The sequence below is a fragment of the Rhinopithecus roxellana genome, chromosome 13 (genome assembly GCF_007565055.1).
Source record: "Rhinopithecus roxellana isolate Shanxi Qingling chromosome 13, ASM756505v1, whole genome shotgun sequence".
NCBI classification, from domain to species: Eukaryota; Metazoa; Chordata; class Mammalia; order Primates; family Cercopithecidae; genus Rhinopithecus; species Rhinopithecus roxellana.
Window position 1 is genome coordinate 10297698 of NC_044561.1, and position 22908 is coordinate 10320605.

General features: G+C 50.2%; 1 protein-coding gene across 7 annotated transcripts in view; it reads left to right on the forward strand.

The window, feature by feature from the left end:
- The window catches only part of PI4KA (phosphatidylinositol 4-kinase alpha), a 148658-nt gene that overhangs the window by 103858 nt on the left and 21892 nt on the right, over positions 1-22908 (forward strand). For all 7 annotated transcript variants that reach the window (XR_004052828.1, XR_004052830.1, XR_004052829.1 and 4 more), the window contains 11 exons: positions 785-904; positions 4134-4226; positions 7121-7277; positions 7853-7980; positions 15894-16052; positions 16300-16451; positions 16651-16758; positions 17394-17521; positions 20180-20299; positions 20480-20559; positions 20685-20878. Coding sequence is in view for 2 of the 7 variants with exons in the window: in XM_010381790.2 (XP_010380092.2) it covers positions 785-904; positions 4134-4226; positions 7121-7277; positions 7853-7980; positions 15894-16052; positions 16300-16451; positions 16651-16758; positions 17394-17521; positions 20180-20299; positions 20480-20559; positions 20685-20878 (1439 nt within the window). In the remaining 5 variants the exon portion in view is untranslated. The remainder of the gene's footprint in view (positions 1-784; positions 905-4133; positions 4227-7120; positions 7278-7852; positions 7981-15893; positions 16053-16299; positions 16452-16650; positions 16759-17393; positions 17522-20179; positions 20300-20479; positions 20560-20684; positions 20879-22908) is intronic.

Consider the following 22908-nt stretch of genomic DNA (forward strand, 5'->3'; position numbering starts at 1 on the left):
GCCAGGTATCCCATTGCCCAGCACCCTTCTCCCACTGGGTGGCCAGGTGGACACAGGTGTTGTTCTTCGTTCCTGCTGTCCAGCTTACCCAGGCCAGGCTGCCAGGATACTGCAGTAGGAGAACCGAGGCTCCACACCACACTACCTGTCTGTTGACTACAAGGCCAAGGCTTTGTGGCTTATTTGCCTTATTTACCACAGCAGATGCTCAGCAAGGATGTGCTGAAAGAATAAATGGCCCTCCCCCGTTGATGGTACAACAACGCAGTGACTGCATGACTGCCGCTTGGGGAATTGGCCTTGTCCTCCATCAGATGAGCAATAGCTGATCAGAGAGGGGCTTTGACTTACTGACAGTCCCACATTTAGTTAGGGAGGGGCAGACCCAGGACAGAAACCCAGTGTTTGGTCCATTAGCCCACACCTTAATTTATAAAGTTTTGTTTTCCCCTTTAAAGGAAATAGCAAGGCCAGGCACAGTGGCTCATGCTGGTAATCCTGACTTTTTGGGATGCTTAGACGGGAGGATCGCTTGAGCCCAGGAATTCAAGACCAACCTGAGCAATATAGTGAGACATCATCTCTACAAAAAATTACAAAATTAGCCGGGCTTGTTGGTGTGTCCCAGCTACTTGGGAAGCTGAGGTGGGAGGATAGCTTGAGCCTAAGAGGTCGAGGCTACCATGAGCCATGATCATGCCACCACACTCCAGCCTGGGTGACAGAGCGAGAAGACCCTGCCTCTAAAAAATAACTGAAACCTCGTGTGTTTTTCCTATTTCAGGAATATCTGAACAAACATCAAAACTGGGTGTCGGGACTGTCCCAGCACACGGGACTGGCCATGGCCACTGAGAGCATCCTTCACTTTGCTGGCTACAACAAGCAGAACACAACTCTCGGGGTATGTGCAAGCCTTCTGGAGAGCGGTGACCCTTAGACCATAGGAGCCACAGTGCAGGGGAAGGCCTAGAGCTCAGCTGTTGCTTTTCATGACATGCACCAAGTACATGCAGGGTGCTGTGGATGTCTGTTGACAATGGTAGTCGTGCAAGCCTCACCCTAGCCCAAAGAAGAGGTGGCCATTGAAATGAGTGTTTCCTTATTGTGCTTTTTTTTTTTTTAATTTATGGGTTTATGGGGATCAGTGCTTGATATGTCAATGATCAGTTTTTGATTTGAATGTCCCCATCCGAGAGTATGGAAACAGAGCTCTGCTGGACACCGGCAGTGCGATGCCACAGTTGCGCTTATCTGGAGCGTGTACTGGACTCCTGAACAGTTCTGTTTTCTGCAGGTGCTGAACTGCACATGAATGCCTTCAGCTTCTTGTTCTGCTAGAGATTAATCTAGAGGACAAAGGGTTCACACAGCAATACTTTCTGAGTTAAATTAGAGCTTAGAGTTAAATAGGATTAAAGCAGGCAGTTCCACCTGGCCATGTGACTGGGGCTGGTCACAGAGATTCTGTTGGTTAATCTGAATCTAGAGCCTGGCCTTGTGTTCTTCCCAGCTCTCTCCGAATGGAGTGTGGGATGGGATATGTGGAGGTGCAGAGGCTGAGCACCCAGGAGGAAGGGTGACAGGCCTCCCCTAGGATACCAGCAGGAGAGAGGGGCCTGAGTACCCTCTGGACTTTCTGGGGCCTGAGGCTGTGCCAGAGAAGGCTGGTGTCTTCTCGCCTCATTTTGCTATCAGGACACTTCCCTCGAGGTCACTGCACTATCTCTAAAGACACCAGCCTAGCAAACATGGTTGAGCTGGGTCCAGCCTGCACCTGCAGGGTCACCCGCCCCAGGCCTCCTACTCTGATGGGGCACCAGTTATCAGTGCGCTGACCTGGGTGTCTCTGCCACTGGGTGGCCACAGAGGCCAGAGGTGGAACTCATTGACTGTAAGTGTTTATGACAGTCATAAGCCTTTTCCTTTTTGGGGGTGGTAGGGGCAAAGCTTTATTACATAAAATAGAATATGTGTTCCCATTTGTAAGCCTCTTCTAGACTCTAACCAGCTGATTTGTGCAAAATCTGTTTTGCCTAAAGGATTTTGTTCTTTTTCCCCAGAAAATTCGATATGTTAGGTTTTCTCTAACTTATTTTTTTAAATTTTTAAACATTAATTCTGGGGCTGGGCACAGTGGCTCACGCCTGTAATCCCAAGGCAGGCAGATCAGGAGGTCAGGAGATCGAGACCAGCCTGGCCAACACGGTGAAACCTCATCTCTACTAAAAATATAAAAAATTAGCTGGGCGTGGTGGCGGGCACCTGTAGTCCCAGCTGGGCAGGAGAATGGTGTGAATTTATTTTATTTTATTTTTATTTTTTTCCAAGACAGAGTCTCGCTCTGTCGCCCAGGCTGGAGTGCAGGTGGCACCATCTCAGCTCACTGCAACCTCCACCTCCCTGGTTCAAGCGATTCTCCTGCCTCAGCCTCCCGAGTAGCTAGGACTACAGGTGTGCACCACCATGTCCAGCTAATTTTTGTGTTTTTAGTAGAGATGGGGTCTCACCGTGTTGGCCAGGCTGGTCTTGAACTTCTGACCTCGAGTGATCCGCCTGCCTCAGCCTCCCAAAGTGCTGGGATTACAGGCGTCAACCACTGTGCCTGGGCCCCTACTGGCTATTTTGAAATGTACAAACGATGACTGTTAACTGGAATCACGCTACTGCTCTGTCAAGTTTTCCCTTTCTGTTGCTAAACAGGAAAGGGTTGTGCTCGAAATCCTAGAGTACCCTGCCCCTGGAAAGCACAGGGAGAGGGCAGCTTCCACCACCCCTGACTGACATCGCCCCTCACACAGCATTCGGAGGGGAAGAGTGATTTCTGGAGGGCAGTTTCAGAAGTATGATTTCAGGCTGTTAGGACCAAAGAACCGAGTCAGCACTCCTCTGCAGGGCAGGGCACTCCTGCAGCAGCTCTTGGCAATCACCTGCTGTTCTCTTGCCTGGTTCATTGGGCAGTGAGGAGTGATGGTGGAAGGGAGGGAGCTGGCCTGCACTGCTCACCAGGTGCTGTTTGCCATGCCAGGATGTTGTGTGTGTCATTACGTTGAACCTCTAACAACATTGTGAGAGGGCCACTCTTATGCCCACTTTACAGATGAGCACATTGAGGCTCAGAGACATTGACTTCCCAGGGTCTCACAGCTGATCAGTATCAGAGCCAAGCTCTAACTCAGTCCTGCTTGGTGCCAAAGACCACATTGTTTCCAGAAAATGTAAAGCAGTTTTACATGATCTATTTTTTTTTTTAAATAAACCAGTTTAATAATTTCATGAGAAAAATCACGTATTTTTGTCCTTGTTTGCATTTTGATGTTCCCCAACATCTATATTTTCTTCTCCTGGTCCTCTTTCTCCACACCACATCCCCTCAAAAAAAATCCCTCTAAACTCAAAACAGTTGAGAAGCTCACTTTCCCCATTAGTACTAATGCTAAAGGGAAATGCAAAAGGAGGTCCTTTTCAATGCACGCTGTACTCTGCAGTGACCGTGGATGAACAGGAACTGAAAGGTGTGGGTTAGGAAGCTGGGTCACTGAGGCCCTGGGGCTAGGAGGCTGAGGCTGAAGCAGAGAGAGTGGCTGGAGGGGTGGAGGGGGTGGGTGGTAGTTTTCAAATATTTTTCTCCCATTCTGTGGGTTGCCTTTGTATTCAAGGTGTACCCTGTTCTGTCTCTTCCCATTAGACTGAGGAGCAGCCAGCAGATGTTTAAGAGCCTGCTGGCCTTTGCTCTCCCCTTCAGCCCTTTATAGTCTGTAAGTGACATTTGTAAGCTGCCCACACAACTCTCAAGGAGACGGCTGTGAATGCTTTCATGGCGTTTCCATCGCAGGTGACAATTACTCTCACAGTCTAGTGATTCTTTCTCTTGCAAAGGCCTACCAGTAGCAGAAACTGCCTTTCAGAGACATTTCTTCTGTAAAATTTTTTTTAAATTTCTTATGGAACATATCAAACTGCTAGGTATTCTAAAATATTTTGCTTTATTAACTTGCCAGCAGTGAAGATTTTTATTAATAGTAACCCCCAGATCCGAATGTGCCTTCTTAATTGGGTTTAGGCTTAGCCATGGTAAACATGAGAAAAGAATAATGTTACCATAGTCTAAAATAATTGTTATTTGTCTGTAGGCAACTCAGCTAACCGAGCGCCCGGCCTGTGTGAAGAAAGACTACTCCAACTTCATGGCGTCCCTGAATTTGCGTAACCGCTACGCAGGCGAGGTACTTCTCTTCTCTTGTCCTTGCGTCCTAGGTCCTTTAAAGTGTCCTCTTGTTTTGATGCTGTTGACTGCTTTCTAGTGGAAAATGAATAGAGGGTCCGGGTGATGTGGAATTCACACATTTTAGGAGGATTAAAGGGTACATTTTACATTTTAGGATGATCCTTTGCAGGGTCCAGCCCCACAGGGTCAGTGGGTTTTTCTCCCCGTGTGTGGAGACAAGAAATTGTAGCAATAAAGACACAAGACAAAGAAATAAAAGAAAAGGCAGCTGGGCCCAGGGGACCACTACCACCAACACGCGGAGACCGGTAGTGGCCCGAATGCCAGGCTGTGCTGTTATTTATTGGATACAAGACAAAGGGGCACGGTAAGGAGTGTGTGCCATCTCCAGTGATAGGTAAGGTCACGTGGGTCACATGTCCATTGGACAGGAGGCCCTTCCCTGCCTGGCAACCAAGGCAGAAAGAGAGAGGGAGAAAGAGAGAGACAGCTTACGCCATTATTTCTGCATATCTGAGACTTTTAGTACTTTCGCTAATTTTGCTACTGCTATCTAGAAGGCAGAGCCAGGTGTACGGGATGGAACATGAAGGCAGACTAGGAGCATGACCGCTGAACCACAGCATCACAGGGAAACGGTTAGACCTCCAGATGACTGTGGTTGGGCCTGACTGATGTCAGGCCTTCCACAAGAGGTGGAGGAGTAGAGTCTTCTCTAAACTCCCCCGGGGAAAGGGGGACTCCCTTTCCCGGTCTGCTAAGTAGCGGGTGTTTTTCTAGGCACTGATGCTACCGCTAGACCACGGTCTGCTTGGCAACAGGCGTCTTCCCAGGCGCTGGCGTTACCCCTAGACCAAGGAGCCCTCTAGTGGCCCTGTCGGGCATAGCAGAAGGCTCACACTCTTCTGGTCACTTCTCACTGTGTCCCTTCAGCTCCTATCACTGTATGGCCTGGTTTCTCCTAGGTTACAATTGTAGAGCGAGGATTATTATAATATTGGAATAAAGAGTAATTGCTACAAAGTAATGATTAATGATATTCATATATAATCATATCTATGATCTATATTTAGTATAACTATTCTTATTTTACATATTTTATTATACTGGAACAGCTCGTGCCCTCGGTCTCTTGCCTCGGCACCTGGGTGGCTTGCCACCTACAATCCTTGGCACATTCCAGAGTGTTTAATGACAGTTACTTATTTTTTCCACAAGAGGGTAACTCTGTGTACACTCTGGCTACACTGAATGAAGCTTTTTAATTTTTCTGGCTTTTTTTTTAAAGCAGTAACAAACATTTACATGCCATAGGCTCTTGGGTACTTGGTAAGATGTATGTGTTATTATTCCAGTTTTATAAATAAACGGAGGTTCCCAAGATTAAGTAACTTGCCAGAGTCACACAAGTGGAGTATGGTCTGGAACCACATCTTCCAACTCCACATCATGGGCTTTCACCCACCATGCCACAGTTTATTCCAGCGTGACCAGTGGCATCACATCTCTGGTCCTCCATTTCCTGCTCCATAAACTCAGAAGCTAGTCTACACCATTTCTTTTTCGTTTGTTTGTTTGTTTTTGTTTTTGTTTTTGTTTCTGAGATGGAGTCTCGCACTGTCGCTCAGGCTGGAGTGCAGTGGTGTGATCTCAGCTCACTGCAAGCTCCGCCTCCCAGGTTCATGTCATTCTCCTGCCTCAGCCTCCCAAGTAGCTGGGACTACAGGCACCCACCAGCATGCCTGGCTAAATTTTTGTATATTTAGTGGAGATGGGGTTTCAATGTGTTAGCCAGGCTAGTCTCAATCTCCTGACCTCGTGATCCGCCCGCCTCAGCCTCCCAAACTGCTGGGATTGCAGGCATGAGCCACAGCACCTGGCCTAGTCTATACCATTTCTAAGCTCCCTGGCGACTCTGAAAGTCCATCAGTGGCCTGGTCTGAGTGGGGGTTCACTCCCTCTGAGCACTCTGTCACTTTTATGTTCTTTTCTCTGGAAAAAAAAGTTATATTTGACTTTAAAAATAGGTAGGTTAGCCAAGCACAGTGCCTCACGCCAGTAATCCTAGCACTTTGGGAAGCCGAGACAGGAGGATCACCTATGCCCAGGAGTTTGAGGATGCAGTGAACTATGATCGTACCACTGTACTCCAGCCTGGGCAACAGAGCAAGACTGTCTCAAAGAAAAAATTATTAATAATAGTAAGAAGGGCTGGGCATGGCTGTTCACGCCTGTAATCCCAGCACTTTGGGAGGCCAAGGCAGGCGGATTACTTGAGGTCAGGAGCTCGAGACCAGCCTGGCCAACATGGTGAAACCGTGTCTCTACTAAAATACAAAAATTAGCCGGTCATGATGGTGCATGCCTATAATCCAGCTGCTTGGGAGGCTGAGGTGAGAGGATCACTTGAACCCAGGAGGCGGAGGTTGCAGTGAGTCGAGACCATGCCACTGCACTCTAGCCTGGGCATCAGAGCGAGGCTCCCTCTCTCAAAAAATAATAATATTAACAAGGAGGCTGATCTTGTTGTTTGAGTCATTAATGAGTCTGAGGAAATGTGTTTATCCAGTTCACATTCATGCAGTCCCACCGTGGGTCAGACCCCGGGCTCACTGCTGGGTACAAAGATGAGGGACGAGGTTCCCACCCCCGGGGAACATCTGCAGTGGTGGCACCGCCAACTTGCATTTCTAGAGGAGCTATTCTTTCAGAAGAAAGCTGTGATCAGTAGTAGCATCATTGGAATGAGCCTGTCTCTCTGCATGCGTGAGCTCCACTTTGGGGCAGTGAGGCACCCACCATTGCCACCACAAGTGTGATCTGGTGGCTTCCAGGACCTCACCCACGTTGCCTGGCTTATATGCTTAGTTGCTGATGAGAATGTTTTTGCAGGTGTATGGAATGATTCGGTTCTCAGGCACCACAGGCCAGATGTCTGACCTGAACAAAATGATGGTCCAGGATCTACATTCAGCGTTAGACCGCAGTCATCCTCAGCACTACACGCAGGCCATGTTCAAGCTGACCGCAATGCTCATTAGCAGCAAAGGTAACTCATGGAAGCACCATGGAATTCTGGGCTCATTTCTTTCTTTTTTTTTTTTTTTTTTGAGACGGAGTCTCACTCTGTCGACCAGGCTGGAGTGCAGTGGCCGGATCTCAGCTCACTGCAAGCTCCGCCTCCCGGGTTTACGCCATTCTCCTGCCTCAGCCTCCCGAGTAGCTGGGACTACAGGCGCCTGCCACCTCTCTCAACTAGTTTTTTGTATTTTTTTTTTAGTAGAGACGGGGTTTCACCGTGTTAGCCAGGATGGTCTCAATCTCCTGACCTCGTGATCCGTCCGTCTCGGCCTCCCAAAGTGCTGGGATTACAGGCTTGAGCCACCACACCCGGCCTCTGGGCTCATTTCTAAATGAATGCTGGCCTTCATGACCCATAGTCAGCTGGAGTCCTGGCAGGAGAAAGAGCAGGAGCTCCCTCAGTAGAGGAGTTATCTCTTATGAGTGGAAAGTCAATAAAAGGCCATCGTTGGCCCCAGCTGGTCAGCTCTTGTTGGCCTATGGAAGCTGTTTTGAGGTTCAGCCATTGTTGGAGGCCTCTGACTGAGGTGTGTTCGGTTCCAGATTGTGACGCGCAGCTCCTTCATCATCTGTGCTGGGGTCCCCTCCGGATGTTCAACGAGCATGGCATGGAGACAGCCCTGGCCTGCTGGGAATGGCTGCTGGCCGGCAAGGATGGAGTAGAAGTGCCGGTAGGACCCTGACCTTGGGGTGGCACTGAGGATGGGATGGGATAAGAGATGGGAAGAGCCTTCCCTGGTGCCGCCACCACCAAGCATGGAGACACTGGGCAAGCCCCTCACCTTCTCAAGCCTCAGTCTCCTTCTATTATTCTATTATTATATGTGACAGTCACGGAAAATAGAACATATGTTAACAGCATCCCATTGGTGCCTAGAAGCCCTTATCTCCCAAAACCTCGGTAGGGGGAGCCATTTCCCTACTGAAATTGGAAGAGCCAGCTTCTTGAACACCTGTTAACTTTGAATCTGATTGGGAGCAGTTGTATTTGTCCACAGGAACGTTTTTCTTGACCTAATCGGGATCAGCCCCTTTTCCCTGCATCTGTATTTCTGGAGTTGCTACTGCAGGGGGCCCACAAGGAAGTTTATACTTGCCTTTCAGCTGATTAGATAAATGCTTGAGAACAATTTTATTTTTCAAAGATCCTATTAACTGTCAGGGTAACAGGGAATTTACATGTTTTCTTTCTGTGTTTCTTAGGATCAGTTGAAATGAGTGGTTAGAAAGGGGGATTTTGATTTTCTTGTTTCCTCAGGAAAGTTGGACTATTTCCAAAAACGGAATTAAAATTTTCCAGGCTGGTGGCGGTGGCAGTGATGATAATACCTCACATTTGCCTGATATTTTATAACCTCGTGGGGTTTGTGTCCATCACATCATTCAGCGTTCTTAGGAAACATTTTGGTCCAGTGGGCACCTGGGGGAGGTTATCTAGTCAGGGGGACACCTGTGAAGTCAGGGGGGTGCTGGGTTCTCAGCCTGATCAGCCTGCTCCCATCAAATATGTGCAGAAGGGCCTGTGGAAGTCACACTTCAGCCTGTAGGGCTCTGACTCCTGGGCAGGGCTCCTCACCTGCATGGTGGGCATCATAACAAGAACACCTGCATCCTAGTGAGCTGTCGGTAAATGACAGCTGGAGCAGCCACAGCAGTTACAGTTCTTGCCAGGGAGAGGATTCTGCAGAGACAGCTGTATACCATTGCCACTGTAGACACCCACTGCCATTATGACACCCAATTTCTCCCTCCAATTCCCTGTGTCCTGTTTTCATATTTTACTGCCATATGCATTAGACCTTACAATGTTGTTTTTGTTCAAAAAAAGTCAAAAGTCTTTCAAAGAAATTAAGAAGAGGTTTTGTTACAGCTTTATAAATTTATCCAAATGTTTTTCATCACTCACACTTTTCCAGTCTTCCTGTGATCTCCTCTGCACGAGTAATTTTCTTTAACATTTCCGGTAATGCAGGTCTGCTAGAAATAAATTCTCTCATCTTAGTTCACCTTCATTTTTGATGCATGTGGATTATTTTTTCTAGGCCCAGAATTCTAGGTTGATAGTTTTTTATTTTATTGTTTTTAGCATTTCAGATATACCCTTCTATTGTCTTGCATTGTTTCTGGAGAGAAGTTAACAGTCTTTTTGTTTCTCAGTACAGCCAGCCCTCCTTATCCGTGGGTTCCACATCTTGGAACCAGTTCCCCTGAGGATACCAAGGGATGACTGTATTTGTTATTGTTTTTCTTTTGGCTACTTGTTGGATGTTTCTCTTTATCTTTCATTTTTAGTAGTTTGTGTGATTTTCATTGTATTTATCCTGTTGGAATTCATTGAGCTTCTTAATTTTAGGGATTTAGGATTTTCATCAAACTTGGAAGTCTTTAGGTCAATATTTATTTGTCATTTCTTTTTCTTTTCCTTTTTTCTTTTCTTTTTTTTTTTTTTTTGAGATGGAGTCTCGCTCTTTCATCCAGGCTGGAGTACAGTGGTGCTATCTCGGCTCACCTTGCTGCAAGCTCCACCTCCCGGATTCACGCCATTCTCCTGCCTCAGCCTCTCGAGTAGCTTGGGACTACAGGTGCCCGCCACCACGCCTGGCTAATTTTTTATGTTTTTAGTAGAGACGGGGTTTCACCGTGTTAGCCAGGATGGTTTCGATCTCCTGACCTTGTGATCCACCCACCTCGGCCTCCCAGAGTTCTGGGATTACAGGCGTGAGCCACCGCGCCCGGCCTTTTTTTTTTTTTTTTTAAACTTCCTATTTACTTCCTGGGCTCCTAAGGTCAATATTTTTTAAATTTTTTTTTTACCTCATTCTCTCTCTCTTCTCCTTTTGGGATTCCAGGTACACATATATTAGTGACTTGGTATTGTCCCATAGATCATTGATGTTCTCTGTAGTCTTTTTCAGTTTTTCAGGATTTTTCTCTTTCATTTGGTTTTTTTTTTTTTTTTACCTATATACCAGTTCACTATTCTTTTCTTCTGCTTTATTCATTCTGCTATAAAGCCATCTTGTGTATTTTTATTTCAGATACAATTCTCGGATCTAGAAAACAACAAAAAATAAATAAATATTAAATTTAATTTAAAAATAAGAAAAGGAAACAAAGGAAACAATTCCAGATCTAGGATTTCTAGTTAATTCTCTCTCTTTTTTTTTTTTTTTTTTTTTTTTTTGAGATGGGGTCTCACTCTGTCTCCCAGGCTGGAGTACAGTGGCGCAATCTCAGCTCACTGCAACCTCCACCTCCTGGGTTCAAACGATTCTTCCACCTCAGCCTTCTGAGTAGCTGGGGTTACAGGCACCCGCCATCATGCCTGGCTAATTTTTGTGTTTTTGTAGAGACAGGGTTTCACCATGTTGGCCAGGCTGGTCTTGGACTTGTGATCTCAGGTGATCCACCTGCCCCAGCCTCCCAAAGTGCTGGGATTACAGGCATGAGCCACGACACCCAGTCATTTAATTATTTTTTATAGTTTGCATTTTCTGCTGAGATTCTCTTACCTTCACCCATTCTTTCCATTACTTCTTATAAATCTTTGAGCATATTTATTGTAATTATTTTTGTATCCTTATCTGATCTGTTCTTGTATTTGAATCATCTGTGGGTCCGTTTCTTTTGAACTTTTTTCTTCACTGTTTGAAAGTTTTTGTTTCTATACTGGATGTTGTACATTTAAATAAAGCTGACAGTTGAGGAAGACTGCTGTATATTTTCCCATAGAGAAGGAGGTCTTTATTTTTTTTCTATTTTTTTCTTTTTTCTTTCTTTCTTTTTTTTTTTTTTTTTTTTTTTTTGAAGACACAGTCTCACTGTGTTGCCCAGGCTGACCTCAAATTCCTGAGCTCAAGTGATCCTCCTGCCTCAGCCTCCCGACCCAGTAGCTGGGACTAGAGGTGTGTGCCAACAGGCCTAGCTGAAGTGTCTTTCTTATGTCTGGTGGCTCCTCCTCCCACTCAGTAGCTGGTCTTGACAGGAAGTGTGGGTTCTTCCTGCTTTTTACCCCACTTCCTTTTTTTTTTTTTTCAATTTAAGCAAAATTGGGAAAGGTGTCTTAAAGGGATTTTTATACAAACCAAATTACTGTTTCGTTTGGGGTCTTTTGGAGTCCAGCTTTCACTTCCTGTCCCTGCCATCTCCAGTGGCTCAGCTGGCCTCAGGTCCCTTCGCCTGTGTCAGGTTTCTCCACCCGCTCACACTCAAACCTGGCACTGGCCATTCAGGTCCTCACTCCCTGTCTCTGCCACCTGCCACCACAAGGACCTGACCTGTCCAGTTCCCATAGTGCCCAGGGTGGGGGCTTTTTAAATTTTTTTCTGCTATAAAAGCAATGTCCACTCATCATGGAAAAGGTGAAAGGTTTGAGTGTAATGAGGGAAATAAGAATCGCCCGACTTCAGAGGCAATCACTGAATCATTGATGTCTTTTCTTACATTCCCAAAGAGATAAAAAGATGTCACACTTGCTGTTTGCATCTCAGTGTGGGGACAGTGGGGAGCCTGACCTCCTTACAGGGGTCTGGGATCTTAATTTCACTGAGAGGGGAAAGGTTCGTGGTTCTTGTATGGTACTTAAAATTCATGACCCAAAATAAATGGATGTGGGCTGCACTAGGTAGTAACTGATAACGTGCTCTGGTCCTGCCATGTGCCGAGCTTGAGCAGGGCATTATATGTATATCACTCTCTTGTCCATCTAGCCCAGGCCTTGGGGTCTATGCTTACAGTACAGTTTCCCCCACACCCTGTGACTGTCCTCCTCTGGGCTCAGGAGGGGCCCGATCCTGGGAAGTCTTAGCCACACTCACTCTTGTGTGGGCCCAGGGCGCCCACCTGCCTGCACACACCTGCCTACACACTATCTCTTGGTGGGACTCTCCACTTCCCAGGAGAGGACATGTGTGCCCTCCTCTCAGGGTCTTCTGGAAGCCTTGGTTTCACCACAAATTGTGACTGTCAGGACACAGTGCTGCTGTGGTCAGGATTCCTTTACACATGCTGCTTCAGCCTGAGACCTTGCCGGGCCTTAAGAGTAGGGGCTGCTTGGCCCAGCGCAATGGCTCACGCCTGTAATCCCAGCACTTTGGGAGGCCGAGGCAAGTGGATCACCTGAGGTTGGGAGTTCGAGATCAGCCTGACCAAAATGGAGAAACCCGTGTCTACTAAAAACTACAAAATTAGACTGGGCGCAGTGGCTCACGCCTGTAATCCCAGAACTCTGGGAGGCCAAGGCAGGCAGATCACGAGGTCAGGAGATCAAGACCATCTTGGCTAACATGGTGAAACCCCGTCTCTACTAAAAATACAAAAAATTAGCTGGGGGAGGTGGTGGGCGCCTGTAGTCCCAGCTACTTGGGAGGCTGAGGCAGGAGAATGGTGTGAACCCGGGAGGTGGAGCTTGCAGTGAGCTGAGATTGCACCACTGCACTCCAGCCTGGTCGACAGAGCGAGACTCCGTCTCAGAGAGTAGGGGCTGCAGCTGTTCCCATTTCACAGGGCAGTGGGGGTGCTCCTGATCACGTGTCAGCCCTCACAATGTGCCTGGGGCTCTGGAGCCCGGATCTGTTCCTCTCCTCTCCACTTCCTTAGTCTAGGTGCCCTTGAACCTCTGGCCTCCCTGTCTGGTCCTCAGATAGCAGTGGGTTGAATGAGCCTCCAGGGACCCCTGGGGAAGGGCAGGTGGAGTACAGATATCACTAGCAGGTCCCAGGTGGCAGGAGGACAGATCAGCTCAGGGAAAGCTGCTCACAGCCTCCTTCAGAGCACTGGGACTTGAAAGCAACTGTTGTGGGAGCCTAACAGTCCTTCCCAGGGACTTAAGGCCTTTGTAATTTTTGTAGCCCTTTCATCCTCCAGAATAAAGGGACCTTCTTTATTCTCTTCTTGAGCTCAGGCCTTCTCAGCACTGGCATGCCCCAAGGCTCCTCCTCCCTGCCTGGGCAGTCTGGCCAGCTCCACTACTTACCCAGCCCAGTCTCCCCTAGTCCAGGGGCATCCCTTCAGTGGCTTGGCCCACAGCCCGTGTGGTGAACTGATTAGCAGCCCCAACTAATGGGTCCAACCTCAGCTCCAGACACCCCTACACTGGTCGCCCATCTGCCATCACTGTAGATGCCAGGGTGGTTCTTCTCTTCACTGTAGATGCCAGTGAGGTCCCTCCCTTTGCTGTAGATGCCAGCATGGCCCTTCCCTTCACTGTAGATGCCAGCGAGGTCCCTCCCTTCACTGTAGATGCCAGCATGGTCCTTCCTTCGCTGTAGATGCCAGCATGGTCCTTCCTTCGCTGTAGATGCCAGCATGGTCCTTCCCTTCACTGTAGATGCCAGCATGGTCCTTCCTTCGCTGTAGATGCCAGCATGGCCCCTTCCTTTGCTGTAGATGCCAGCATGGTCCTTCCTTCGCTATAGATACCAGCATGGTCCTTCCTTCGCTGTAGATGCCAGCATGGTCCTTCCCTTCACTGTAGATGCCAGCGAGGTCCTTCCCTCTGCTCAGACATCTTTGACTTCCTCTTGTGCACATCCCACAGATGACTCTTAGCACATCCCATCAGTTTCACCTTTGAGATTCATCCAGGATCTGACAAGTCCCAGCATCCCAGCTGCTTCCCCCTGGCCTGGCCTCCTGCTCCCCACCCCCAGGCATCTTCCCCTTCTCCACATGCAGCTGGCACAAGCCAGGGGGGAATCAGAGCCCCCCTACAGACTCAAAGGCGGGCTTGTTTCTGTGACCTGCAAGCCCCCTTCCCACCCAACTTCCATCCCCTCTCCTCCCCTCGCTTGCTGTGCTGTGGCCATGCTGAGGTCCTGCCTGCACTTCCCACGGATGATTCTCCACACATCCCATCAGCTTCACTTTTGAAGCTGCCCTCCTGTGCTGCTCCCACCATAGGCCGTGTCATACATTCCCTCTTCTCAGACAGCCGTGCCTTGTGCCTCACTCCTGCATCTCCTCCAGGGCTCATCCTTGCCAGGGCTCTCCCTGGCCACCGGGTCTGTCACACGCTGACTCGCACTGCTGTTTCTTAGTGATTCTCAGTGTGTGTAGCTTATTTCTTATTGTCTGTGGTCCCCACCATAGACTGTGTGGTCATGTTTGTCTTCATTTGCGGCACCACGCCCAGAGCCCACGAGGCCCTGGCACAGAGGCGGCCACCAGGATGTAGTTGTTTAACAAATAGGTGGGAGTGTGGCTCTGCCATGGCTTCTTGTCCCTGGCAGTTCTGGGGTTCCCCCCAAATACATTTTTTGCTCCCTTTTCTGCTTCCATAAGACTACATCGGTCTGCGGGAAACAGAAAGCAGGTTCTAGTGGTTCTAGTGTCTCGTCCCCCAGGAGTCCTCACGCCACGGGCAGCTTAGAGGGAAGCAGCAGACAGAGTAGTGCAGCCCCGCCCCAGGCTCCTGTCGGCTCCTGGCCGTCCTGGGCTTATGTGGCCTTTGTCTCTACCCTCAAGGCCTCCAGATGGCTTCTGTGCCTCCCAGCAGGAAGGGAGACAAGAGCAGAGTGCAAAAGGCAGAGGCCAGCTGCCTTGACCTTATGAAGCTCACCCTGGCATGCATTCCCAGGGCCCCGCCCAGTTCGCTCTCCCTGGCTCATTAGAGTGGCTGGGGAGAACAGTAGCCGCCCCAGCCAGCAGGGAGCCTGGCTGAGAGCTCCGTGACTGGCCACGTGGCCACCCTGATCCACCTCATGAGGAAGAAGGGAGGGGATGGGTACTGGAGAGGAGCCGCGGTGTGTGTTCTGCTCACTGGGCCTTGTTGCCACCTCTGCACAGGCGCCTGGAGCCCTTGCAGGAGTTGGTGTTGCTGGACAACAGAGGGATAGAAATCCTCTATGGCCAGACGCCAAATGCTGTTTCTTGGTCTCCTTATAAAAACACCCAGAAATTGTGGGGGCTTTCCACATGTGAGCCGCACGTCTTACTCTCTCCAGCACCTAGGTGTCTCCCTGGCACTATGCTGCTCCCTCTGGGCACCCCTCATGCCTCCCCAAGGAATGGGGACCTGGCTGAGCATGACTGGGCCGTGGGAGCAGCCTGAGCTTGGGCTCCTAGGCCTGGCCATGGTGGCTGCAGGCTCTCCTCAGCTCCATGGGCTGTTCCTGATCTGGTTAGTGGGATGAAGGCATCGGGTAGGGTCTGTGTGGGGTGGAGAGGAGGAGCCAGGCTCTGGATCCAGAACCCTCTGCCCTTGCCAGCTCAGCAGCCCATACAGGGGTCTTCCCACTCACAGCTACAGAGGGTTCTCGGGGTTATCGAGAAAAGTCAGCTACCCAGTGCCTGTCAGGGCATCAGGCACATCCTGGGTGCTGCCACCTCACACCCTGCAACGTCCACACCATGAACTGGGTTGAACAGAATGCAGCCTCAAGAGGCTGGAGAAAATAAACCAAGCACTGACACGGATGACCCTGGGATGTGGGACTATAGGCGATCTCCGTTTTTTTCTTCATACTTTTCTCAGTTTCTAAATCTTATTCAGTGAGCATATGTTCGTTTTTTTAATTAGAGAAAACATGACAGTAGCCCCTTTTTGTGTTTCACAGAGGAGCTAATATTCCTTCTGTACCTGTAGTTCATGCGGGAGATGGCAGGGGCCTGGCACATGACGGTGGAGCAGAAGTTTGGCCTGTTTTCTGCTGAGATAAAGGAAGCAGACCCCCTGGCTGCCTCGGAAGCGAGTCAGCCCAAACCCTGTCCTCCCGAAGTGACCCCCCACTACATCTGGATTGACGTACGTGCCTGTTCCCCCACCAAGGCTCTGGGGTGCTCCACCTGGGGGGGCCAGGACTGGTCTTGGGGTGGGGGTAGCCGAACCCGAGGCCTGCAGGTTTTCAGACGCTGGGACCTCAGGGGCTGACTGTTCCAGCCTCTGGCAAGCCCGGCCAGTCAGCCCAGAGCCCTTCCTCAGCTGTCTCTGCCAGTCCCAGGGTTAGCCCAGCGCAGCCCCACCACCACAGTGTCTTCCTCTTCTCACTCAGTTCCTGGTGCAGCGGTTTGAGATCGCCAAGTACTGCAGCTCTGACCAAGTGGAGATCTTCTCCAGCCTGCTGCAGCGCTCCATGTCTCTGAACATCGGCGGGGCCAAGGGGAGCATGAACCGGCATGTGGCAGCCATCGGGCCCCGCTTCAAGTGAGAGCCCTCTTCCTGGGGAGCACAGGGCCCCTGGTGTGTACAGTGTGTTGTGGGGCATCTGTGTGTCACGGTACTTCCGTAGACGGGGAACACATTTCAGTGAGCTGCTCCTGGAAGGGCAGGGAAGAGAGTCCAGAGGGTGAACTTGGCCCCAGGCCAGGCTCCTGCTCTGACTGGGTGCTGGACTCCCTCACAGGCTGCTGACCCTGGGGCTGTCCCTCCTGCATGCTGACGTGGTTCCAAATGCAACCATCCGCAATGTGCTTCGCGAGAAGATCTACTCCACTGCCTTTGACTACTTCAGGTACTCCCTCAAGGTGTGCTGTGCAGCGTCCAGGGATGGCCCAGCCCCTGGAAGTGCTCTACTGCCCCAGACCCCCAGGAAGTCACTCACAGGAGTACACAGTTGCCCAGTTGTGCTCACCAACCTCCTCCTTCAGTAGCCCTGGCCCCCTGGATTTAAATACCCTTAGCCCTGTGCATGTGTCCCGTGTACTGAGAGCTAGCCTCCCAGCGAGATGTAGGCAAATTTTCCCTCAGTTCTACTGATTTAGGAGATTAAGTGCGTCCATTTGATTTCCCTGTTAATGTGAAGGCTTGTTGCACAAAGAATTGCAAACACCCACTGCCTGGTGCTCTGCACCCATAGACTGTGCTGTTGTATGAGTGCAGCTTCGTTGCCCTGATCTGCCACAAGCACAGCTTCAGTGGAAAGCTGTAGGGGCTGCTGTGGGCAGTGAGGGAGGAGGGCATAAGAGGGCTCCCAAGCCACCACACCTTCCCATGGGAATGGGCCAGATCATCCTTGCTAATGATGGGCTTTGGGCTGACCCTTTGTCATTAAGAAACTGTGTACATCACCTCTCACTGCTTTGTGTGACTGGCCTCTAGTCCCCGACTCCAGACACTCAGCCCTTGTCCTCTTATGATTGTTTGAAGCTGTCCCCCAAAGTTCCCTACTCAAGGAGAGAAGCGGCTGCGTGAAGACATAAGCATCATGATTAAATTTTGGACCGCCATGTTCTCAGATAAGAAGTACCTGACCGCCAGCCAGCTTGTTCCCCCAGGTAACCCTCAGCAGTGCAGCCGCTCATGGTGGAGGCAGGCAGGACAGGGGTGCAACGTGGGCGGCCCTGAGGGTCCCAGAGGTAGGGACAGAGCAGTTAGAGCCCCCTGAGCCCTGGCCTTGGCTGTGTTGCACGGTCATTGGAGGCCCAAGGCCCCTGAGCAGACTCCACTCTCCGCACTTTCCTGCGCTGGCACCAGCTGCATTCACACACCCCTCTGAGCAGTTGGCTGCGTTCACATACCCCTCTGGGCAGCTGACGGGCCAGGATTGGGCTGAGGCTAGTGCACCCACATGACTGGTGTGTGGTCTGTTGTTGTCTGGTAGGAGGCAGTCAAATGGACAGGTGATTTCAATATGGGGGGACTGTGGGAGCACTCCGTGGGATAGACACTTGGCCCCTCCAGAGTGGGGAGTCAGAGATGGTTTTCTGGAAGAGATGACAGTTGATCTCAGTCTGAAAGGCTGCATAGGCATGCAGGGTGGACGGGGCACAGTATTCCAGGGAAGGGAATGCTTAAGGGAAACACGCCACACAAACAAGCAGCAAACAGCTCCAAGGAGGCCATGCCCTTGTTCTCTCAGTACCTAGCTGATTACTAAGCACAGACTGAGAGACAAGAGAGAGGGTTTTCTTTTTTCTTTTTTTTTTGAGAGACAGAGTCTTACTCTGTCGCCCAGGCTGGAGTGCAGTAGCGTGATCTCGGCTCACTGCAACCTCTGCCTCCTGGGTTCAAGCGATTCTTCTGCTTCAGCCTCCTGAGTAGCTGGAACTACGGGTGTGCACCACCATGCCTGGCTAATTTTTTTAATTTTTAGTAGAGACAGGGTTTCACCATATTAGCCAGGCTGGTCTCAGACTCCTGACCTCATGATCCACCCACCTCAGCCTCCCAAAGTGCTGGGATTACAGGTGTGAGCCACCGTGCCTGGCCAATAGGGTTTTCTTTAGCAGACCCACAGCTGACAACCTGACTAGCAGGAAAAGGAAGGAAAGAAGCAGATGCAGTGATCTTCTAAGGCAGCTTTCTGGCTCCACTTAGAAGAGGGCAAACAGTCCTTACAGTCTGCCCCCACAGGCCCTCAAGTTATCACCGTACTAAAGGACTGTACATTACCGGTGATCAGGTAATTGCCATCCTTTATCAAGAAAATTATACTTGTTTTATTCTATTTTCTACCTTTTTTAGAAATGGAGTCTTATTCTGTCACCCGGCCTGGAATGCAATAGTGTAATCATAGCTCACTGCAGCCTCAGACTCCTGGGTGCAAGTGATTCTCCCACCTCAGCCTCACAAGCAGCTAGGACTACAGATACACGCCAGCTCCCCCAGCTAATTTTTATTATTGTTGTTGTTCAGATAGGAGTCTTGCCTTGTTGTCCAGACTGGTCTCGATCTCCTGGCCTCTAGCGATCCACCTGCCTTAGCCTCCCAAAGTGCTGGGATTACAGACATGAGCCACTGTGCCCAGCCTATAATATTTTAAAGGATAGAATAAGGCCAGGCACGGTGGCTCACGCCTGTAATCCCAGCACTTTGGGAGGCCAAGGCAGGTGAATCACCTGAGGTCAGGAGTTTGAGACCAGCCTGGCCAATATGGTGAAACCCCATCTCTACTAAAAATACAAAAATTAGCCAGGCCTGGTGGTGGGCGCTTGTAGTCCCAGCTACTCGGGAGGCTGAGGCAGGAGAATAGCTTGAACCCAGGAGGTAGAGGTAGCAGTGAGCCGAGATTACGCCATTGCACTATAACAGAGCAAGACTCCCTCTCAAAAATGAAAAATAGACTGGGCATGGTGGCTCACGCCTGTAATCCCACACTTTGGGAGGCTGAAGCGGGTGGATCACCTGAGGTCAGGAGTTCAAGACCAGCTGGCCAACATGGCGAAACCACGTCTCTATTAAAAATACAAAAATTGGCTGGGTGTGGTGGCAGGCACCTGTAATCCCAGCTACTCGGGAGGCTGAGGCAGGAGAATCGCTTGAACCCAGGAGGCAGAGGTTGCAGTGAGCTGAGATTGTGTCATTGCACTCCACCCTGGGTGACAGGAGCAAAACTCTATCTCAAAAATTAATTAATTAATTAATTAAATAAAAAGTATTTGAAAAGGATAGAAGAAATATAATTAAAATGTTTAAACATTCCATCTAGGGCCGGGCGCGGTGGCTCAAGCCTGTAATCCCAGCACTTTGGGAGGCCGAGACGGGCGGATCACGAGGTCAGGAGATCGAGACCATCCTGGCTAACACGGTGAAACCCCATCTCTACTAAAAACTACAAAAAACTAGCCGGGCGAGGTGGCGGCGCCTGTGGTCCCAGCTACCCGGGAGGCTGAGGCAGGAGAATGGCGTAAACCCGGGAGGCGGAGCTTGCAGTGAGCTGAGATCCGGCCACAGCACTCCAGCTTGGGTGACAGAGCGAGACTCCGTCTCAAAAAAAAAAAAAAAAAAACATTCCATCTAGAATAGTTAAAATAAAGAATTACTCACGCTTTTGGAAAACTCACCATCCAGACAGATTTGTTCCTGCAGTCGATTCCAGGACTCCTGCCCACTGTACCACTGATTGCCTTATCTCTGGTGAATATTAGTTTACTTTTTGTGATACCTTTTCTTGAGCCACCTCACTGTAGAATCAACAATATGTTTGCCCTCAGATAATCAGGACACCCGGAGCAACCTGGACATAACTGTTGGCTCTCGGCAACAAGCCACCCAAGGCTGGATCAATACCTACCCCCTGTCCAGTGGCATGTCCACCATCTCCAAGAAGTCAGGTCAGTGGGAGGCGTGCTCCTGGTGCCATCACATACAAGTTACCATTCTGGTTGTGAGCTACTTGATGGACACTTGCTCAGACAACAGAACAGAGCACTGCAAGCTTCCTCTAGGTTTAGAAACTCAGGGCAGGCAGGTGGCATCTGAGGACTACACCTGTGCTTTGTCTTTCCTCCTAGGCATGTCTAAGAAAACCAACCGGGGCTCCCAGCTACACAAATACTACATGAAGCGAAGGACGCTGCTGCTGTCCCTGCTGGTGAGGCCCACAGGTGCAGCTGTGCCTGCTGCCCACCACCTGCCCGTACAACACCTGGTGGCCAGGGCAGTGTGTGGTCACTCACAGAAGGCGTGCATGTCAGGCCTTATATTTTATCTTGCCAGGCCACTGAGATCGAGCGGCTCATCACATGGTACAACCCACTGTCAGCCCCAGAACTGGAGCTAGACCAGGCCGGAGAGAACAGCGTGGCCAACTGGAGATCTAAGTACATCAGCCTGAGTGAGAAGCAGTGGAAGGACAACGTGAACCTGGCCTGGAGCATCTCTCCCTACCTGGCTGTGCAGTTGCCTGCCAGGTGGGCCCCCAGGCACCACGGCCTGACACAGGCCTCACCAGAGGCCCAGTATAGGGCGCCTGCCAGCTGGGTCATGAATGCTGGGGAGCACTCTCAAGGACAGTTAGGAAGTAGTCTAGCAGGCTACTTTGATCCTCGAGTGCCAGGACACTCCCCCAGCTCTTCTGTGCAGAAATAACCCAGCAACCCTTGTGATCTTTTCCGACGCCTCCTGCTGCACCTGGAGCCTAGGGAGGTAGCAGCAGGGTGAATTCAGAGCCAAGATCTGATTCATGCCGGATAGGAAGCATGTGGAAGCTGTCACTCCTGGCGGGCGGCTGCCGGAACCGCCTTGGGGAGGGTTTGGGTTTGTTCCTGGATGTCACCTTTCAGTGGCAGAGTACTCGGAGGAGGCACATGCTGCAGACAGCAGCCACATTCCTGTGAACTGCCTGTGGCAGCTCTTACGGGGACAGAACCTCAGACCGATGGTGGCTGAGAGGGACTGCAGAGTCCCTGTTTAGAATCCCACCAGATGGGGCCGGGCACAGTGGCTCAAGCCTGTAATCCCAGCACTTTGGGAGGCCGAGGCAGGTGGATCACGAGGTCAGGAGATGAAGACCATCCTGGCTAACATGGTGAAACCCCGTCTCTACTAAAAATACAAAACAAATTAGCCAGGTGCGGTGGCGGTCACCTGTAGTCCCAGCTACTCCGGAGGCAGAGGCAGGAGAATGGTGTGAACCCAGGAGGCGGAGCTTGCAGTGAGCTGAGATCGCGCCACTGCACTCCAGCCTGGGTGACAGAGCGAGACTCTGTCTCAAAAAAAAAAAAGAGAATTCCACCAGATGGTCCACAGCCTCCCATGAATGTATCCAGGGTGGGTGATTCTCTGTTGTGAGCCCAGACCTGCCAATGTACTGCATCCTTCCTCCAGCCCTACTTTGATCCCCTGCAGTAGGATCGCAGAGCAGCTCTGCATTGCCTCAAAGCACAGTGCTCGTGGGGCATCTGCCTTGCATTAGCCCGAGGTGGGAACACCTGGAAACTAGTAGCTGCCCCTTCATGGGCCAGGTGCCTTGTGGCCCCTGGACTGTGGACTGAGACACTGACTCGCTGGATGGGTAGCTGTGGAGAGTCAGGGGAAGATATGGTAGGAAAAGGAATAAGAGGCAGGAGTTTTAGGACAGGGATGGTGAAAGGAAGCCTTTTGAACAGTAAGTGTAGGAAAATTTGTGTTTCTTTAAGAAAGTTCCAGCATTTCATCACAGTGGATAATAATGTTTTAAAAACAAACAAACAAAAAACACTGGCTGGGCGCGGTGGCTCACGCCTGTAATCCCAGCACTTTGGGAGGCCGAGGTGGGTGGATCACAAGGTCCGGAGATCGAAACCATTCTGGCTAACACGGTGAAACCCTGTCTCTACTAAAAATACAAAAAATTAGCCGGGCACGGTGGCGGGCGCCTGTAGTCCCAGTTACTCGGGAGGCTGAGGCGGGAGAATGGTGTGAACCTGGGAGGCAGAGCTTGCAGTGAGCCGAGATTGCGCCACTGCACTCCAGCCTGGGCGACAGAGCGAGACTCCATCTCAAAAAAAACACTAACGTTCAGACCTACTAGTTAGTGGCATAATAGAACATTTAGCCGTCACCTGGCTAACCATTTTTTTATTTGAACTTTTTTTAAAATTTCTGTGCAAATGTAGTAGATGTCTGTATTTATGAGGTGCATGGGATGTTTTCATGCAGGCACGCAATGTGAAATAAGCACATCTCGGAGAACGGGGTATCCATCCCCTCAAGCATTTATCCTTGGAGTTACAAACAATCCAGTTACACTCCTTTTTATTTTTTTGAGACGGAGTCTCGCTCTGTCACCCAGGCTGGAGTGCAGTGGTGTGATCTCAGCTCACTGCAAGCTCCGCCTCCCGGGTTCACACCATTCTCCTGCCTCAGCCCGAGTAGCTGAGACTACAGGCGCCCGCCACCACACCCGGCTAATTTTTTGTATTTTTAGTAGAGATGGGGTTTCACTGTGTTAGCCAGGATG